This window comes from Neolamprologus brichardi, chromosome 18 (assembly GCF_056152115.1).
Source record: "Neolamprologus brichardi isolate AB-2024 chromosome 18, ASM5615211v1, whole genome shotgun sequence".
In the NCBI taxonomy this organism is placed as follows: domain Eukaryota; kingdom Metazoa; phylum Chordata; class Actinopteri; order Cichliformes; family Cichlidae; genus Neolamprologus; species Neolamprologus brichardi.
This window is the reverse complement of record NC_142121.1, coordinates 17,997,899-18,018,505: the sequence shown is the minus strand read 5'-3', so window position 1 is coordinate 18,018,505 and position 20,607 is coordinate 17,997,899. Positions and strand designations below refer to the sequence as shown.

Genomic DNA, 20,607 nt, shown 5'->3' with positions numbered 1-20,607 from the left:
TTCGCTTAGAAGTCAATAGAAACCAAAACAGAATGAAAGGGACAGTGGATGCCAAAGTTTTGTTTGCCTAGTTGCTTGGAAAAAGAAAATCCTTAAAAAGCTTTGTTTGCTATCTACTGCTTGTGTTTGTTAAATACTCATCGTGTGATTATATGTGTCATTTTTGTGTTTATAGCCTGCTGTGTTGCTGTTGAATGTTGATGTTGAATGAAATGATGGGTTTTGGGGGGCACCATGGGCAAACGTCTCAGACAAAGAGAAGGAGAAACTAGAGAAATAAAAGCAACTGTTTGCTGGAGGCAAGAGAGAGAAAAAAGTGTGTTGGTTTTCTTTAACTTTCCGTGAACCAAGTTCACCCAATCCTTAAAAAATAAATATGTTACTGTATGTGCCTATTGACTTACAAGAGGCCTAACTCACTGACTTTTGACTGAGTTATTGTTTGAGCTTTTCCTGTGAATAATCAACATTTCTCTTCATAGTTAACAGAAGAGATAAACCTTCAGAAGGAAATTTGTGGGAAGAAAGTCGATTTTTCCAGAGTGAACTAAACAAAACTGTGCTCCTTCTACTCCAGAGCTGAAACACTTCCTGTATAAATGATGAGTATAAAAGTACAGCTGAAATAATTGAGGAATAGTTTTAATTAGGCGAGTCTCCTTCATAGCCTGTTGGAAAGTCCATTAGTGCACAGTAAAGGCACCCATCAGCTCCACAGCTGTAACTCAAAACTCACCACTTCATCCCCATTTACATTCCAATAATGCACCCACCATTCCCCTGAAATGCTCCGACATTTAACCCACTTCCTCTTTAACATCCAGACATTCTCCCTATTGAAGACCGTTCTGGCCAAGACAACTCCCAGCCCCCCACTTTTTCTCCTTCTCTTTCTCCTTCCCTGTTAAAACCATACTACTCTTCAATCCCACAGGAAGCTGGAGAGGAAGACTGAGCGAGTGGGCGTCGACTCCCCCCCCCCCCCAAATCCTCCTTCCAACAATCATCATTGAGCCATGCCTGGAAAAGAAGAATTGAGGGTGAGTGAGAGCGAGAAAGAAAACCAACAACCACTAGCAAAAGTAGCCCACACACTTCACACATCGTTCCAGCAAGACAAGCAGATGTGGATCGGGAAATCCCTGTTGGTTTAAGCATTCCCAGCCCAGTTCAACTGCCCCCAGGTTGGAGCACCTCAACACAGAGGACAGACAGATAACTCTCATCGACTGAAGTCCTCAGTTCATCCAAACAAAAGAGATAAACGCTCTTCGAGACACCCTTTCTGCTTAAGGGCTTCTTATTTTTAGCCCGATAGCTGACAGGCTCATTTCTGTGTAGCTCTAGCCACTGCTTCACAGCGCTGTCTGCCAACAACTCTGTTAGAGCCTTAGTCATGTCTCCAGCAATTCTGCCCCACTGGAGTCTTCACAGAGAGTGACCCCATAAAAGGAATATTCTGTAAAAGCCCTGGGGTTTGTGTTAGTAAGCCTTGCTCTGTGGCTCATCCCTTACTCACAAATTCAGCCTGCGCTTTACACATCAGCAGGCCTCAAGTCCACCGATGAGTAGTTTCTTCCTCATCCACATTGGCAGAGGGCAAGTGTCAGGGACAAACGGAGCTCAGGGAATAAGTTTGTACAGCTGAGGAACTCTCATAATTTTTCAGCGCTGTGAAAGGGTATTTAGTTGCGTGTTGTGTTGTACTTGCCAAAAGCATGACCGATTTAATTTGCACAGAAATGCTTTACAGTTTAGCTACGTCTTCCTGATGACACATCAAGCTAAAAATGCTTGAGATGCTATGGTGGGCCGCTGCCAAGCACATGAAGCCAGGGAGTGCTCTGTTAAAACCTTTGGAGTATTTTCATCTCCACAATAGAAGCATGAATAGCAGGGACTGACAGAAAGTGTTGGTAGTTTTTCATCAAACAACTCTCTCCAAAGGCCACAGCTCAGTTTTCTTCCATTGTTAACGTGCGGGGCGTTCTCCTTTTCCTGACAAAAAAGCACATCACACATGCAGCTCCAAAACAATGTCCAAAGCTTGCTTGCTTAAGTTGATTATGACTGAGGAGGCCACCCCCTCACTAGAGACAGAGAAGGGCGTTTGCACAACCTCAGGCCTGGCTGCGTTGCGTCAGTCATCAAAGGCATGAGACTTGGCAGACTAGACTCTTTTCTCGCTATCAGCTACACTGCTGAACACAAGGACCACGGCTCGGATGCACAGTCTATAAAACACACACTACAAATTCTAATGACTACACCAGAGGATGGACGATAAGTGTGCACGCCGGGATAAAGACAAAAAAACAAAACAAAAAAAACTTTCCAACATTAAACCTGCAGCGATAGAAGAAGAAAAAAATAGGCAACCATCTTCAATCCTTCCCCTATGGCCGCATGCCTGTCTTCAAACAGACAGGCATGCGGCCTAAGCATGTCTTTTATACTGGCTAAAAGTAAGTTAGAACTCAGTTCTGACTATGTACAAGCCTAAATCCCCACTCTCCCAGGTGGGTTTCCTTTAAAATAAACAAATAAAATTAGGGAAATTTGCTTGAGTGCAAATTTCTAGAGCAGGCATAGATAAGTTGACATGACTGAAATCTCAAGAGCGGCTACTAAATGGACCTTGAGGTTAAACTGACTTAACCTTTAAGCGAGAAGGTCTTTCAAGTGGCAGAAAAAGGAAATCTGAACGTCTCATCTACCATAATCAAAAGCCTCAGTCTAGTTCCTCAGTGAACCATGTACTGAGATTCCTTTGTTCATTATATAACCGTGATTTAAACACAGCTCAGCAGATGTAAAGATGCTTCCAACTCCAAACACAGAATCCCATTTCAGATTTGTAACTTTCTTTTTCAAATTGACCAGCAGTTGCCAAACATTTATTATTGATCATTTTATAGCTCAGAAGCACAAGGAATCAGTGGATTAAACAGTAACCAACGTGGACAAAAAAGGAAGAACGAAAGATAGCAAAGACGGCTTTCTAACACCAATATTGTCAGTGACTCGAGTGTTTAAAAGGAATCAAATTTAGTCGCCTGCTTACGTGTCCTCTGACCTGAAAACCCAATTTGGTTTTAAGTATTTTTAATCTTGTGCAAATCTTGGTGACTGATAATAAGAATAATACTAAAACAAGTGGATTGATATGACAAACAAATAATAATCTCAGACTCCTGCCTAATCAGCTCAGGAAGAGGTTGTTGATGAAGTGGATACAGTGACAGTTCAGCGGACTAATCCTACTTCCTGGCACTGGTCCAGATTTGCACTCTCCAGGGCATATCAGCCCTACCCATCCTCCACCCAGCTGAAGTGGTTTGTTATGAAAATGAAAATGTAGGTGTATATATTGACCATTTATCAGTAATGCTTTAAGAGTTATACGATTTGTGGGTATATAAAATATGTGAGCTTGACTAATGGTTTAGTGGGAAGTCTCGCAATGACAGGGTTGGGTTCAATCTTTTTTTATTGAAGGAAACACTGCCAGTGAAGGAGTGCTTGTTTTTTTTTTTTTTTACAAGCCTCTGGCTTCAATTATGAAAACATGCAGTAATGAAGATGTTCCGCTCAAAGTCCCACCAGGAAATTAATTCTGAGCTCAACGAAACATTGGTGTTGTTGAAACCTAGCAGGCAATTAGAAAAGGTACCTCACGAGGGGCGTTGAGTATATTACATTTTAGTGCTGCTGGAGTAAAACAAATCAAGGATCAACTCTGTAGAAGTCACTGCCACAGCTACAATATCATGAACAACGCTGTCAGCTCATCTATTAATGGCTGCGATGAAACACGTTTTACGATGGTGATGAAATCGGCGAGAGGTGATGCTGGCTTTTAAAGTGCTGGAACCAAAGCAAGAGAAGAGCTGATCTTCTTTTCCTCCTCTAACACACCCTGCCACAAAACTCTGCCAACAGCGTTATAACTGCTCGTAACTGAGGCAGAGGTTTGTCATAAGAAAGGACGGTTATTCACTTGTCAGAATTGTACTTTACTTGCTATCACGAGATAACCTGGTGGTAATCACAGAGCTCTTTCAGTTTTGGAGACAAACCTGTAGGCATAAACATAAGCCTTATTTCTTTATATTTTGCTTCCAATGAGATGCCTTTACTTGTAGTTTTTTTAAGTGATTTTAGAAATACATAATTTGGTCTTTCACCGAATCTCCCAAAAAATGCCAACAATAGCGCAGTTTGAGTTTGATAGGCATAAAAATAGTCTTTTAGCACCAACAAGTTGAATCCCAACGAGCTATTAACTGAGAACTTGGCATATCTCAGCATGGTCAGCAGTGTGTCCTGAAAAGAATGTGAAGAAACTGGACAAGGACTAAACGATAAGTCCTAATCCATTTGGTGTCCAGCGGTTCTTCTTTTGATATGAATGATTGGCTGAAATTTGTGGTGCAGTAGTCCTCGTTTATCACAGGAGTTACGTTCTAAAAATAACCTGTGAAAGGTGAAAACTGCGAAGTAGTCAGCTTTATTTTTTACAATTATATATAGAGATGTTTTAGGCCTGTAAAACCCCTCACTACACACTTTATACACTTTTGTTAGACAGGCATGAACATTGTCACTCTTTTCTCTCTTGTTTAAACACTCTCAAAGTTCGACCTTGGTAGAAAAATAAGTCCAGTATTATAGAATGAAACCAAAGATCAAACCCTGTTTTCAGGTTCAGAACATGGGAATGGAGCAGCTGTGAGAGAATTCAACATTAATGAATCTATGATATGGAAGTGGTAGAAGCAAGAAGAATAAGTTGAGTAAAGTTTGACTTATCTGAATGTTTTGTTTCGCTTAATGCGCCTTATAATCTGTAAAATACAGTAACTTCTACCTTCCTTTAGCATGTCCAGAAGTCCAACTTTTTGAGTGATGGTTAGCATCTTCTTCTGCCTTTTGGGTGCTACCACAGGTGCATTCGACGGTGCAAACGTTTCGTCAACATTGTTGTGGAGAAAACTTACATACAGTACAGCACTTCAGAGTCACCCTGCCAGCAATCAAAGATTTATGTAAATTTGACAAGCTGAACGCATTCTGTACTGTACAGGAGACACGGCACGAGATTGATTGACAATTGTCTACAGCCAATCAGGATGCAGAACACAATGCGCTGTAAAAAAAGAAAGAAAAAAAAAAGCATGCAAAATTGCACACAAAAAAATCTGCGAAACAGCGAGGCCACGAAACGTGAACCGCGTTATGGCGAGGGACCACAGTATTAGACTATTGGATGTGCTGCTTTACAGTCTATTACATTCAGTTATATCAGTACACCTGTCCCAGCTTTATTTGTATAGGAATCTGAATGATTAGCTGTACTGATCATTAACACAGTTAAAACAATACTTAAATATCAGTGTTTTCGCATTGTAATATGTAATCATGTTCTCAGAACCTATTAAACACTGTGTGCCTCAGTGGAGCTTTTCGTTTCCAAAAAAACTCTTATATCTAACTTGGATTTGATGCCCTGATTCAATATCAGCTCAACTGATTCTGCTATTCACGCAGCAGCCTCATGAATTTGAGCTAATAGGCATGCCTTTCTTCTCCCTGTTGACACAGGGTTGTAAAGTCATGTCCACATGACAAGATAAGGTCAAAGAAGTCTTGAATAAGGAACCCTTTGTCCAGACTTGGGGTTTCTGAGGCTGATGTATTCATGTTTCCTTTTCTTTGTGTGTGTTTCTCAGTCAAGCATGCACTCCTATTACCTTATTTAGAAGGCAGCCACAAACAGACTATGAATGCTGTTTCATTTCGAGCTTTAAAATTTGCTTTAGGAGAGAATCCTTCCTGTTAGGGAAGCTCACCACAGCTGGCACCCAGTAAGCTCAGATCAATCTTCAATGACAGGAAAAGGAGGTCTAGACTGGAATAAAAGAAATAAGTTAAGAGATTCTGAATGTCTGTAGATGTGAGCACAGCACATGACCACGCAATTTTCCAGTGTACATAGAGTTTAAACTAAATTCATGAAGTCAACAAGCCTATTTTCTCTTAATGCCGAAGTGTAAGCCGAGCTGAACGACGGAGAAAAGGTAGAAACATCACTGAACCTGTTTTTCTTTTCCACACTGAAGACACAGTACATGCCAAATTCTTTGGACAAAACAAGACAAATCCCTTTTGTTTTCTATTTGACTAGAAATTACTGAACAGCACTACCTTTTCAATCTATAAAAGGGAGTCGTATACTAAGTCTGTCTTGATTGACAACATTTAATGGAGCATATAATGCCTTAATAACAGAGGAAACACTCTTTTTCATAGGTAATAAAAACTACGGACCAGACAAGCCTGATCAGAACTCCTTTGAAAGGCATCAGGATTTGTGTTTGCCAAAAATTAAGCTGATAAAGTTTGATGTTCACTCTCAAGCCAAGCTTTACACAGTCAGCTGCATGAAGTCAATTTAAATCAGTTGAAGCAGAACAATTTTACATCAGTATCTGTCAGCGGTGTTAGGAGTGAGCATGGAAACAACAAATCTTTTGAGCAAAAAAATGGACCAAAGCCAATGCATGCCAATAAAAAAAAAATAGCATAATGCTTCTGGTTAAATGCTCTTGGGGACCTCTAACATCCTTTTGTAATCAGGAAGAGAAGCAGGAAAGCCCCTATCTTTACACTGCAAAGTGGTGAACAATTAAACATCCTGGACCTTTAGTGCAATAGTTTTTGACAAACGCTGGGACTCATATACATAACCTGGACTAATTAACCATATTGTGCCACAAGGTCCAAACCTCTAACACAGTCTCACATTAGTGAATCACGCTCAGACCGCACAGGAAGAGCCTAAATGCTATTAGGGAAGCAAGTTTCTGAGATCGGTCACCACCCCTCATAAACAATGCTTTCTTCTGAAATATTCTGAGATGGACATTTATTTGTGAAGCTATTGTTCTCGTCCCTGTAGGGGATTCCTCTTCTGTCCGGGATACAGTTAGAAGCATCGCGCCTCATAATGACGTGGAGGTCAACAGAGGTGACGACACACCTGCAGGAGGTCTGCAGGATAATGCTGAGAGACTCTCATCTGCAATTTGGATGCTAAACTGAAGCGGCGGCAAACTAAAAAAAGAAGACAAGGCCTCTTTGATGAACAATTAAACACGGATAACAAAGTCAAAGATCGCACTCCATCCTTCTGATGTTTGTTTGCGTATCCCAACTTTCCTGCTTGTCTCTGCTGCTGTGATTCTTCCTTTGATCTGTGCACAACCCCTGTCCGTCCCATTGACATCTCAATGACATGCACATCTATAGAGCTCCACACTGAATACAAATACACCAACCTATTTCTTTCTAAGGAAAAACGTGTTTCAGAACAGGCTATGCAGTGTGGCAGAACCATGGCTTTCATTCAGGCTAAAAGCCTGCCGGATGGAAATATGTTCAGCGCCCACTTTCCAGCTAAAGTCAGCTTACTGTTTCAGCAGTTTCACTGCAGCTTAACCCAAGTTTCATATTTACACATGAGGCACTCCTAGAAAAACACTGATTATCAACACACTGTGAATTTCTAGTACATTATGAATCAGATGTGAGCTGCTGTATGGCATGTTTACCAAAGATAAAGTCATTTTTCAGCCAAACAAGGGCTTGAAGCATTACTCCAAAAGGAAAAAGAATGAAATCAGACAAAAGTGTGACAATCCCACAACGCCCCTTTTCCCCACCTACCTCAGCAAAGCATTCTTTAAGACATACAAACGCAGTCATAATAAAACTATTGGAGCTTTGGACTCCTTTTCCTTTTGACACGACACTGCACTTGATGAGATGAGAGATAGCAGAAAGCCTTTTTTTCCAGCTCAACTCTGGGTCTCTTTCCACTGAATACTCCATGCACAACCAGCGGATCATGGAAAGGCCATAAAGTGCTGCGGATGGCTTTGTTACCATAAGTAACCCAATAAGTAACCCACATATCTAGCCCCTTACTCCATGCTGGTTTCTCACTTAATGTATATAAACTACAGAATGGGTAGCATCTTTAGTTGTTGCAGTAAAAACACTGGTTTACTGACTGACAAAACAAAGTTTTTAAAGACTGCAATTCAGGCCACTTGAGGCTGGCTCCAAAAGCCAGACAATCCCCATTGCCACTATAAACACATATCTCAATATGAACATTAATCTGCAGCAATGGTTGCAGTTCTTTTTGTTTTGATTTTTTTAGTATTCTAGCTGTTTGGTTTCAATCTGTCCTCCTTTTGTAGTCTGAATTCTTTTGACCAGTCATGTTTGAGCAAGCCTCAGTTGCCTTGAGGTAAACAGTCCGTATGGTAAGGAGGGATGGCTTTTGCACAAATGCTGTGAATATCCATTGGTTGCTGTCTATAAACTATCGAGTCTTCAATGAACAAGATTCTGTTTGTGGTGTTGGTGGCTTTTGGAGCATTTAATGGATAATATTGCCTAAAGTCTACACGCTACACCCCAGAAAGCTGATTCTGCTCATCTGGAGAAATGTTTCATCACTCATCGAAGAAACTTCTTCTTTAGGCTTTCGAGGATTTCTGGGTTTATGCTTCATGGTAGTGGAACCAAATGCATAACATTTACAGAAGTGCAATACTACTTGACTTGTAGGTTGACACAATAGATTTTATTGTCTTTTCAGAAAAAAGAAATGAGGTAAAAAGAACAAAAGCTGCTTCACTTCTAGGCTTCCTCTTGATGACATGGATGTCTAGCCTCGGGTGCGTCTGCTACACAGCACAGATCTCAGTTGCTCGACAAAAGTATCAGTGCTGCCAGATAACCTGCTTTCTACAGAGGCACTATTGTCACAGGGTGAAACCGAAATCCTGCACCTCTGCAGCAGTCTATGCTGCTCAGACCCGGTGCAGTTCATCAAAGCAAGTAGAGAAGGCGGAAGAAGGACGAAGAAATTATATTCCTGCTCCAATGGCCCAAACATTAAGGGGAAAAAAAAACATGATTTCTAACAATGACTGCAGCAGATGTAAATCTGGGAAGGTCATCAGCGGACCTGCAAGAGATAGCAGCAGCCACAGCAGTACTAGGATCACTCAGAACACTAAAATGCATGCAAGATGTTCTAGGATTACACAAGATCATAAACTATATTTCACTACTAACATTCATCCAATCCTAGAAAAGAAATGGGTTTCTTAAAGTGATGAAAAAAGAAAAAAAACAGATGACTTATGGGGGAAGCTGGCTTGTTACACAGGGAAAAGCACTTACTCAGGATGCACTGCAGGACTGAAATGTTGTCACGATTCAGCTTAACTTTTGCAGGTGTGCAAGCAGATTAAATGGAGTGATTGAGGCAGACTTCCTCCTATCTTTCTATCGCTTTCTATCCAGAACTTGATTAACTTGGGGGGGGGGGGGGCATATTGATATAAGCGGGTTACATTGTGTCAAAAGCAAGCGAGGGAGCCTCGCATTAGGGATTAAGGATTTAGCTCTTGACATGCTCCTGTGATTAGTTTCATCTTTCACTGGTTAACTCATGTGTCAGTTAGAGTGGCTCTTAGGAAGATTTTACTGCATATTTCCAGCTTGGCATCATTCTACAACAAAAAGTAGAAGTGCTTAGATATTTTTGAGTGCACAATAAAAGAAAATATATAATCATCACCTTTGCAGTACAAAGCCAGTCACAAACAGTCACAAAGGAGTAATCATTCTAAAACCATTTAGCAAATGTGAAATAAATCATCCGTTATTACTTGCGGTCGACTGCTGGGCGAAGCTGTGGGCATTACTCGCATTAACAAACTAATTATGCCAGTGTAAGGAACGAAGAGCTTTTCCATTTTGCAGGAGGAACACAAGAGTGACAAGTGGGCGTCCTGAGGGAAAACCCTCTGCATTATCAAATCTCAAATTCATTTCCAAAAGCCTTAATGGCCTGTCTATAGCACCCCTAGAACCAGGTGGGCTAAAAGGGCAAGCAAAGTGTAGAAATGTAATAAGCTAAATCATCACAGATGGCAACTTTGGCTGATTTAATTGCTTCTTTGGATTACCAGAGCTATGCCTCCAAAGTAAATATGAAGTTATAATTATAATAAATACAAAGTTACATCTGTAATGCTTCTTGAATCTTGCCAGCGGCAGTTCTGCATGTATTTTAGCTCTACCAGGTGGCCTCTTCAGTGAAACTGCTGATTGTGTTTCCATGACAGAAACTCAGTTCCAGCACAGAGACCTCCAGGGTCAAATAGGTCACATGATCTGTAAACTTAGATAAAAAAAAAACAACAAAAAACAGGAGTCCAAACACAGAACAATATGCAAAAAAGTTTCCATGATCTCAACCAATTTCAAATTTTTATAAACTTACATTTTCCTTTCTTTTCTTTTTTTTTTGCTTCTCCTAAGTGTAAACCACTGGCCAGATGTTCATTTGCTTCCCAGCAACACAAACACATTTTAATAGGTCAAACAGACACTGCTTAGTTAGACTGACTAGTCAAGCATCCCTGGAAAATGTGCATCTGCTGGTCTTGTTTTTTTAAAGTCCAAGGATTACACTCTCCTTGATGTCCTAAGAAAACGACCCTACTTTTTTCTAAAGCTTAAGCTGGAGTGGCATGGTGATGTGGTGGATAGCACCATCACTTTACAACAAAAAAGGCATTGGATCAAATCTACCAAACAGCTGGGGCATTTACTGGGGAGTTTGTCCTGTGTGGGTACTCCCACAGTCCAAAGACATGAATGCTAGGTTAATTGGTGATTCTAAATTGCCCATAGGTGAAAATGTGTCTTTGTCTGTCCAGGATGTACCCCACCTCTTGCCCTGTGACAGCCAGTATAGTTTTCAGAACAAGTGTGACCTTGGAGAAGAAAATGTATGAATATGACATCTCCATAAATATCACAATAAAAATATTGAGAGGGTGTGTCCGTAAAAATGTAAAACATCAGGAAAAGTAATTAAATACTAGAAGGCGTAACACACCCGCGCCCCCATTACTACCATAGTAATATCATGTATATTCAGTCCTACAGTAAGTAGACTGGTATCAGCATGTCTTTGTACATACACATGTAAATCTCCCCAAGACATGACTATAATCCAAGCACTAAACAGCTCAAGTTTTCAAGTGTTCATCATGTAATTATTAATAAACTCACTCCATATTTGGTTTCTTCTCAAGTTACTGGATAAACCTGCAGCACAGCGGTGGCACGACCCCCCCTAGTAACTCTTTCTTTAATCAATAACACGATTTCATTTACATGTTACTTGAGTTTATTACGATTGCACAACAGCCCAAATATCCAATAGTTTGTTATTTGAACTTTTGATTCCAAAGGAGCTTCATGGAGATGTATTTGCCATCTTGTTCAAATCAATTTGACTGCTCTGGACACTGTGTGCTAGTTAAAACACAGCGTGGCACATAGAAACATCTGTCTCAGCCCCTGGCCAAAAGCACACGAATCAACAACAACAACTTGAACTGTCAAAAACATATGTTGCAGCTCACATTTCACTGGAAATTCAAATGGGATGAATTGTAAAAAAAAAAAAAAAAACCTAACAAAAAGAAGTGTAATTAAACCTAATGGTACTGCACAGCGTATCTGTCATCACAGCTGCTCATCACTAATCTTCTCTTGTCTTAATAAAATTCCAAAATCCTTATTTACTGTGGGAGACTTGCTGCTGCATGAAATGTCCAGTTTGTTTAGAAGCCCAGAAATATTTAGGGACTCTGTCTTTTTGGCTCACAAACACTTTTGATTTGTTATGGTTCTCTTCAAAGCGGCACTGGTCTCCACTCGTGGAACCAGACAGGAGAGATGGGGCTTGCACGTGGGCTGGTGGCACTATGAGTACACGCTTATCCGCTTAAAAAGGGGAACAACACTGTAATGAATAATGATTCATGATTCATGAGAATAGGAAGTTAAATCCATTAGGGAGTAACTTGATATGTTTGGTCACTTTCTCTCCTAACATCTGGCATCTGTGGGTCCTGAGTAACTCAAACCAACAAGGAGTAAATAATATATCTATATCTATATCTATCTATCTATCTATCTATCTATCTATCTATATCTATATAATTTGTACGTTTTTGAAAGTAGGCTAACAATGTACTACTGATTTTCTAAATAACTCAAGGATACTGAAAATAGGGGGAGAAAAGTAAAGGAACAGTCATAACACTGCTATCTTTAAAAATAATAAGACTACTTTGACCTTATTTTCAGGGCCAAAAGAACACTTAAACAAAACCCTACTTCATATCGTTTGCGCAAGTCGACTAAGGAGAATGTTCGAGCTGATCTAGGAGCAGATGTTTATCACGTCTGAAGATGCTTAAAATACTAACAAACAAATGTGGCCGCTGGTGTGAGATCTGGTCTGTGAGAAAGGATAAGAAATCCACATTTATGAAGTGTACTTCAGCATATGCCAGTAAGAGTTTTGTCACAAAACGGAGTATGGAAAGCTCACACAGTGCTCGCACATTTCATAAACAGACGAGAATAAAAGGCTGAAATTTCCCAAATCCACATCCGTTGCCTGCCTGCATGATCCTCAGAGTGGTGCAGATTTTCTCGATACGGTCAGTGCCAGATTTTTTTTTGGTGGGGAAAGATTTGAACAAAAAAAAAAAAAATCACTTTTTTTCTCGTTTCTTTCTTTCTTTAAAAATAAATAAATAAATAAAATCAGTGTGTTCGTTTTCAGTGACTAACCTCTTCTGAGCCCCTCTGTAGCTTTAACCAGGTTACAGCCGGAGCAGCGAGACTGTGAGAAACTTTCTCCCCCCCCCTCCCTCCTATTCTGGATCAAGTTTCTCTGCGGCTTCGTGACCGGCCCGAGATTTCTCTGTGATTTTAAGTTAACGCTGACAGAGAAGAAAGTGAAAGCCTGCTTACCATTAAGACCCAACTACGTACACCTCACATACCTTTGTTTTCCGCCAGACCGCAGAAGCTCAGCCAAAGCAGAGACGTGAGACTGATCCACTTGAGAAAACGGGCTGCCATCGTGTTATTTTGAAGCTCCCGGTGAGAAGGTGTCATTCCATGCCAACAAGCCGAGATATTCCGCTTTCCCAAAACTTAAAAACGTCGCCTTTTCCCTCTCCTTCTCTGCTCGTTGAGTAAAAAAGACTTTTCCTTCTGTGGGCAACTCAAACTTTGACAGCTCCTCCTCCTCCTCCTCGCAGATATCTTCAGCAGTCCCAGCTCAGGCAGCGAGTGAGGACAAACTACTGGCTTGATCTGACGTCACCACGAGGTAGGACAGATGAGCCTCTCGCGCAGGTACACGCCGGATGTACAAAGAACTGCACAAAGCAAACAGGAAAAAACGAAAAAAAGGGGGAAAGAAAGGCAGTGTTTTCGGAAAATGGACTGCACTGTAGAAAAGTGGCCATAATGTGAGCTGCAGCGTGCATTAAAACATGTACAAATAAAAAAAGCTGAATAAACTTCCTTGAGCAAACAACGGCAATAACAGTAGCTCAGTAGCTGCAGAACAGAAACACCGACTTTTATGGTCTGTTTTCTTAGTTTGGTGAAGAAAAAGACAAACAAGCAAAAGAGGAAGATGTCCCTCATAAAGTCACTGACAACCTGAAAGAGCCTCGTCGATATTCGATGAATGGAATATCAGCTGTTTTCTTTCATCAGTACATTTTAATTTCTATTTTTGAAATTTGTCATAAATACGAAAATAAATACATAAACAAATAATCAAAAGGAAAAAAAATCCTTGTTAATTTTGTGCCAAAAATGGTTGTATTTAAATTGTGGTAAATGAGTTGTGGACCATATTTAGCCAGAGCATAGAAGGTGCAATCAGGTTTTTTTTTGTTTGTTTGTTTGTTTGAAAGTGACTTTTATATATCCTTTATTTATCTGGGTAAATAAAAGTGTAATTGACATTAAAAATGTCTTTATCAACAGATGAGACCAGTGGAAATTGAAGCAAATAACACATCAGAGTCATGAAGACACTTGGAAAACAGGTTATTTCTTTATTTTATATATATCTCCCTAAAAAATCTTCTTGACTATGGTCAGCATTTGCCATTACACATAGAAAATAGAAACACTGCAAATTACTTTTTGGCACAACACAGTTACACCACGTTGGACCGCATTTGCCTTAACCACCTTAGTTGTTTGTAGCATAGATTCAACAATCCGCTGGAAACATTCCCCAAAGATTTTTGCCCATATTAAGCATCACACAATCGCTGCAGATTTGTCGGCTGCATATCCGAATTTCCTGTTCCATCACATTCCAAAAGTCCTCTATTGGACTGGAATCTGGTAACTGGAGGCTGTATAAGTACAGAGGTTATGTTCAAGCAATCAGTTTGAGAAAATCTGAGCTGTCTGATGGTTGTAAGGAGCCATAATAAGATGGACATGGTCAGCAACAATCCTCAGGTAGGCTGTGGCTTTTGAAGGATGCTCAGTTCAATTCAAAATCCTGCTCCTCACATACAAGGTCTTAAATAATCAGGCCCCATCTTATCTTAATGACCTTGTAGTACCATATCACCCTATTAGAGCACTTCGCTCTCGCTCTGCAGGCCTACTTGTTGTTCCTAGAGTATTTAAAAGAAGAATGGGAGGGGGAGAGCCTTCAGTTTTCAGGCCCCTCTTCTGTGGAACCAGCTTCCAGTTTGTATTCGGGAGACAGACACTATCTCTACTTTTAAGATTAGGCTTATAACTTTCCTTTTTGCTAAAGCATATAGTTAGGGCTGGTCCAGGTGACCCTGAATCCTCCCTTAGTTATGCTGCAATAGACGTAGGCTGCCGGGGATTCCCAAGATGCATTGAGTTTTTCCTTTCCAGTCACCTTTCTCACTCACTATGTGTTAACAGACCTCATTGAATCACACCTGTTATTAATCTCTGTCTCTCTTCACAGCATGTCTTTATCCTGTTTTCCTTCTCTCACCCCAACCAGCCACAGCAGATGGCCGCCCCTCCCTGAGCCTGGTTCTGCTGGAGGTTTCTTCCTGTTAAAAGGGAGTTTTTCCTTCCCACTGTCACCAAAGTGCTTGCTCATAGGGGTTCATATGATTGTTGGGTTTTTCTCCGTATCTATTATTATAGGCTCTACTGTACAATTTGAAGCGCCTTGAGGCGACTGTTGTTGTGATTTGGTGCTATATAAATAAAATTGAATTGAATTCAGTTGTGATGAGCCTCAGTTTCTTGTTCTTTACTGGCAGGTATGACACATTGTGGTCTTCTGCTGCTGTGTCGTGCATTCAGAGATGCTCTTCTGCACATTTTGGTTGTAATAAGTGTTCATCTCAATTTTTTGCCTTCCACTCAGCTTATAGCAGTCTGGCCATTGTCCTCTGACCTGTGACGTGAACAAGGCATTTTTGTGCAGAAAACTGCTACTCACTGGATTTTTTTTTGCTTCTTTTCCAGACCAGAAGAAGACCCTGGAGATGGCTGTGTGGGAAAATCCCAGCAGACCAGCAGATACTGAAATACTCAGACCAGCTCGGCTGATCTCAACACCTAAATCACATTTCTGCCCCAGTCTGATACTCAATTTGTACTTCAGCATGTTGTCTTGATCACGTGTACACTGAGTTGCTGCCATGTGATTAGCAGATTAGATATTTGGATCAACAATCAGTTGAGCAGATTTACCTGATAAGGTGCCCAGTGAGTGCACTAATACTGAAAACTACAAAAATGTATAGCTGCATTAAAATCAGACTAATATTTATTAGTTTATATAGTAATTGATGATATCTAATCAAAATCAAATACATATTCACTTTAAAAAAACAAATAAATATTTGTTTAAATAAATATCTGAATTGTAAATAAGGATAGTACAAAATGGTTAAACATTGACTGGTTTTCCTGTACTTCCTGCTGGTTAAGCCAATACTTACTGAAAGGTGGCCACATTCCTTGTCACGATTTTCTAATGCGGCTTTAACAGAGACTGGTTCTGTCTGTTTTTGGTGTGATTTCAATCCTTAGGTATTTTTTATGTAATAACACTGACCCAAGTGGCTGCAACTGGACTATAGAGAGACAAATATGTACTTACAGCATTGTTTTACAGGCAAACGTCTGCTTAGTGGTGGATTTTTGTCACTTTGCAGAAGACCTGGATCTATTTTAAGTAAACACCTAGGCAGAAAAAGCTAGTATGATGATGACTCATCCAGGATACCAAGGCCTATAACTTTCAGAGGCCTCACTGAATGTGCCCATAAAAACAAGGCCAACAGTAAGTTTTGACATCCTGTTTTGATGTTATCCGTATTCATTTGGCGATGTATGAAAGACGGTCGTCAGAATCAGTGTCAAGCAGGGGTTGAATGTACAAAATGTCTTGAGAGTGCTGACAGAGTGTCTGTCTTATGAGAGCTGAGCCTAATTGGACGTCAAGCTGCTCGGATGTGTTTGTTGTTGTACACATATCAGACTCTATGGGGACAGAAGTGATGGAAATCATTTTTCACACTAGTGTTTATTTCATTATCGCAGCCTAATGGCACAGCAAAGCGTCTTTGCTCGTACTGTTGGAGGAAGGGGTTATTGTGTCTGGTGAAATTATAACCATTCTCCTCGAGGAGAAATTACCTAATGCGAGGCTAACGTTTCACTTGAGACGGCACAGTGAGCTTTTGTTCCCTGTGCTATGGTTGTGGTGCAACTGTCAATTTGACTGTTCTTTGTATTGTGATTGCTAAAAAAAAAAAAAAAAAGTCAGTGGCCCTTGTTGTTTATGAGTATTTGATCCACAAGCGAAACATGACTTAGTTCTTTGTTGAGAAACCTTTGTTGACAAGCACAGCAGGAACATGTTTCTTATAGATGGTCACCAGGTTTATACACATCTCGGGGGATTTTGACCCACTCGTCTTTGCAGAAACTCACTAAACCCTTCAGGTTTCTTGGATGCTGCTGGCTGCTTTCTGTAGGACTGAGGTCTGTAGACTAGCTAGACCACTCCATGACAATAATGTGTTTTATCTGAGGTGGTCAGATGCAACCGACCACCTGGTATTGAGGTGAAAAGGAACGCTATTTGTCCCTTTCTTCAGCTAGAATGAAAAAAAGACACAAAGCTGGAGTTATTCTTTCTCTTCACGCTGCTGCCTCTTCTTCTCTCATCCTCTCCCCCTCCCTCTCCTGTTGCTACTTCAATCACGAAACTGATCAGTGATCAGCTGATCGGCTTTTCTGTCGCCACTAGTCTCGTCTCTCTCGTTTGTTTATCGCCCATTTTGCGCCAGAACGAGGAAATCAGCGGATGTCGCGCTAAACAACAGCAGCACATTTAAGCTTGGTACGCTGTTGATAGAATTTATTTAACATTACTTTCTAGTATCAGCTGATGTTTGCTGGAGCCACATCGGTAAAAGCTGCTGGTCATGATATCGGTTTGGATATCTGTTGAGAGGGAAACATGAAGATGAAACCAGGAGATGTTTTTACTGAATCATCAGAGCTGAACAGGTGAAACAGGTTTACCTTTTAGGTGACATGAATGAGTTGAAGGGAAGTTATGAACTGTTTCTGAGAGACAAATAACACCAGGATCCTTTTCTAAGTAGCTGACAGCTGGTAACTGTGCAGAGGAGGATCTAGCAAAATTTTGACAGGGGGGCAGGCTGGGCATTAACAGGGAAAGAGGGACACAAATAAATAATTTTCTTTCTTATTCTCATTTAAAATATCTATCTTTTAACACATAATATTCTGAATCTTACAACCAAAGTGGTCATCTGATGTACAATGTATAGAAATCATACATATATACCAATAAGATAAGATACCAATAAGACCAATATTGTAAACTAAGGAAACACAATGAAGATATAAATTGGTACAAAGTTCATAAAGCGAGCCACGGAGGTAAAATATTCCTGTTGTACTTTTAGTGAAATAAATTTCACTAAAAAATTCAGAGGAACGCTGGTTTGAGCGCGGAGTCAAGGAGGCAATTTACATGAAAAGGGAAAGACCATCTCTGAATCGAGGAGGGGGCCTAAGGGTACATCTTTTGCCATCTTACAATGCTGTGATTGCAGCCATTCCCCAACTCTCTGTGAATGGTACTCATGGCCATTGATCAGTGGGTTTTGGTCAGTGGTTGTTGATCAATGGTCATGAGAATTTGCATAATTAAGATTATGGAACTGACCTCCCAGCCAATTGTTCTTCAGTGGGCTGCTTTCAGTCATTATGCAAATGTACTGTTTATAAGACTGGGGAAACCTGCAGTCAGCTGAGACTGAAGAAGTGACAAAACATTTCTCCCACAAAACGCTACGTCCAGATGAACAGAATCAACTTTTGGAGATTTACTTACCTGGATGATTGAGCATCATAAGGTTTGTCTGACACTCAGCCACATTTGAGGCAAAGAGGAAAAAAAGGGAGAGAGAAATCACCTTGGCTTCTTTCCAGAGACCAATTTCTACACCAGTGGCCAATATTTCAATTATGAAATGTTTCACAGTCTGAAAGAAAGGCGTTGCAGTCGCCATCCACATTCTGCTCTGAGGCTCTGTGTGTCTTGGAGAGCTGACAAAGCAGAAACACTGAACAAACAAGAATAATGGCCAGAACCAGGAAATCAAAACAGAGTAAGATAAAGAAAGAGAGAGGCGAACGTGTTCAGAGGATGAGAGATGACAGCTACGGCTGGTAAAATAATTGCATGTGCTACCTTGTAATAGTCTCACATTTTCCATCTCTCATGCTAAATAAGCGCTGCGTGTTGCGGTATTTGTTCCTCAAGTAAGATTATAGATTAGCAGTACGAGTTAATTAATCAAGCTCATATTTGCAGCTTGAGGTCTTTGAAGTGCAGTAAAAGTTGAGCAGTATAAATAATCCTCAACCTCTAAAAACATTTCTTTGACTAATGTTTATACAAGGACTCTTATTAAGTGGTTCAACGAGGCAGAACTGGTACAGTATGTGACCATGTTTCTGATGGAGATTACCCCTTTATCCCTAAGGTCTTATATCTGATAAGCATGACAAAGCCCAGGTGGACTGGCAACATCCCAAAATATATATAGTTTTAAAACAAGTGCAACAAAATAACAATCCCCACTGCCGCTGCTGCTGTTGTTATGTCTTTGTGCTGTTTCTTGTACATGGCAAGGTTGAGACTGCGCTGAAGAAGCAAAAAAGAAGATTAAAAAATACGGGATCATACAGGATCAGCTGTCACTCGGAGCCATAGCATCCCTAGTTATGATCCAGAGAAGGAGGATGCGGATAACCAACACAAATGAAGCAGTTTAGTAGCATAGCAGCAGTTTTTGATCTTCTACAAACTTTAGCTGGTTCCAGCTTCTCAGATGGGAAGTTTAATGCTTTCTTCTGCTCGTGTGATAGATTAACACAAAACAAACTATATTTTGGCCTATTGTTTGAGTGGGGGGGAAAAGTAATTTACAATGGGCTGTCAGAAATGATAAAGGACCCATTTACTGTGTTTTTACATTGTCCTCACAAAAGGATGCATTTTAATTAAGATGGAATAAAAACCCTGGGAAAGCTCTACTGTTTAGCATTTAAATGTGAGAGACCTTTTTTTCCTAAAGTAGATATAAGGCACAACAATAAGTAGATCATTTATTTGAGAACTCGTGATTACCTTTTTGTAGAAAGCATAATTGTACATTAGGTGGTTCTCCTGGAAAATTTTGTTTCAGCATCTTCATAATGCAGATTAATCTGCTTCGAGTGTATAGCATTAACTCTTTGACTCCTTCCTGTGAATCTCACTGCTCTAGTTTGGACTGTCATGGCTGCCATATTCATGACATACTGCAAGGCTGAGATTAGATGTGAGTGAATCCCTAAAAGCTTTAATAATAGCATGCTAAATCCTGTCTGCAGTAGTATGGTTGAAAGGCCCCAGGCATTCACAGCAAACTGTCAGCCACCAATTAATTAGGTTTAATTAGAGAAGCCAGTGAGATTACCTTGTATCGCACCATCTGGCCCCCCTCAAGGCAATTCTCCTTAAGCTAAACTTAGTAAATAAAATAGTAAAGGCAAATATTTGATTTTAGGAATTGTTTGGTTTGTAATACCGAGTTCACGTGCACACGCACAAACAAACACATGCGCGTGTGCTCGTGCATGCTCGTCTTATTGCATTATGGTTTACCTCTCCTGATGAGGCCCCTGGTCTTTGGCTCTGAGCCACGTTCAACTTGTCGGAGCATGTGGTCTCCATGACATCTCAGTGCGTTACACAGTAAACACCTCAAAGTAAATGAATGAACCTGTTTCAAACCAATGACCGTCCCTTTCTCAACTTCTTAACCGGTCACATCCTGTTTCAAAACATGGAACAGCTTGTTCACAGTTATGAGTAATGGCAATAATCTCCTGAAGGTTGTGTGTGCTCAGGCTTCACAGGTAATTCAGCTGTGTAGCTTTAGTATTGTGATGTGTGCAGCTAAGATGAAGAAACCATACTGGTAGTAGCACTTTACAAAATATGTAAGCGTGTGTAGTAAACGCATACACCAGCAAAGTAATACACATATGTTAGAATAGAATAGAATAGAATAAAATTCA

The 20,607-nt window shown here is 40.4% G+C and overlaps 1 protein-coding gene across 1 annotated transcript in view; it reads right to left on the bottom strand.

Moving 5' to 3' along the window:
- The window catches only part of egfra (epidermal growth factor receptor a (erythroblastic leukemia viral (v-erb-b) oncogene homolog, avian)), a 47,562-nt gene extending 34,307 nt beyond the window's left edge, over positions 1-13,255 (bottom strand). The window contains exon 1 of the mRNA XM_006792119.3: positions 12,960-13,255. Within this exon, the coding sequence (XP_006792182.1) occupies positions 12,960-13,074 (115 nt within the window). The 5' untranslated portion in view covers positions 13,075-13,255. The remainder of the gene's footprint in view (positions 1-12,959) is intronic.
- Between the last annotated feature and the right edge of the window lie 7,352 nt (positions 13,256-20,607).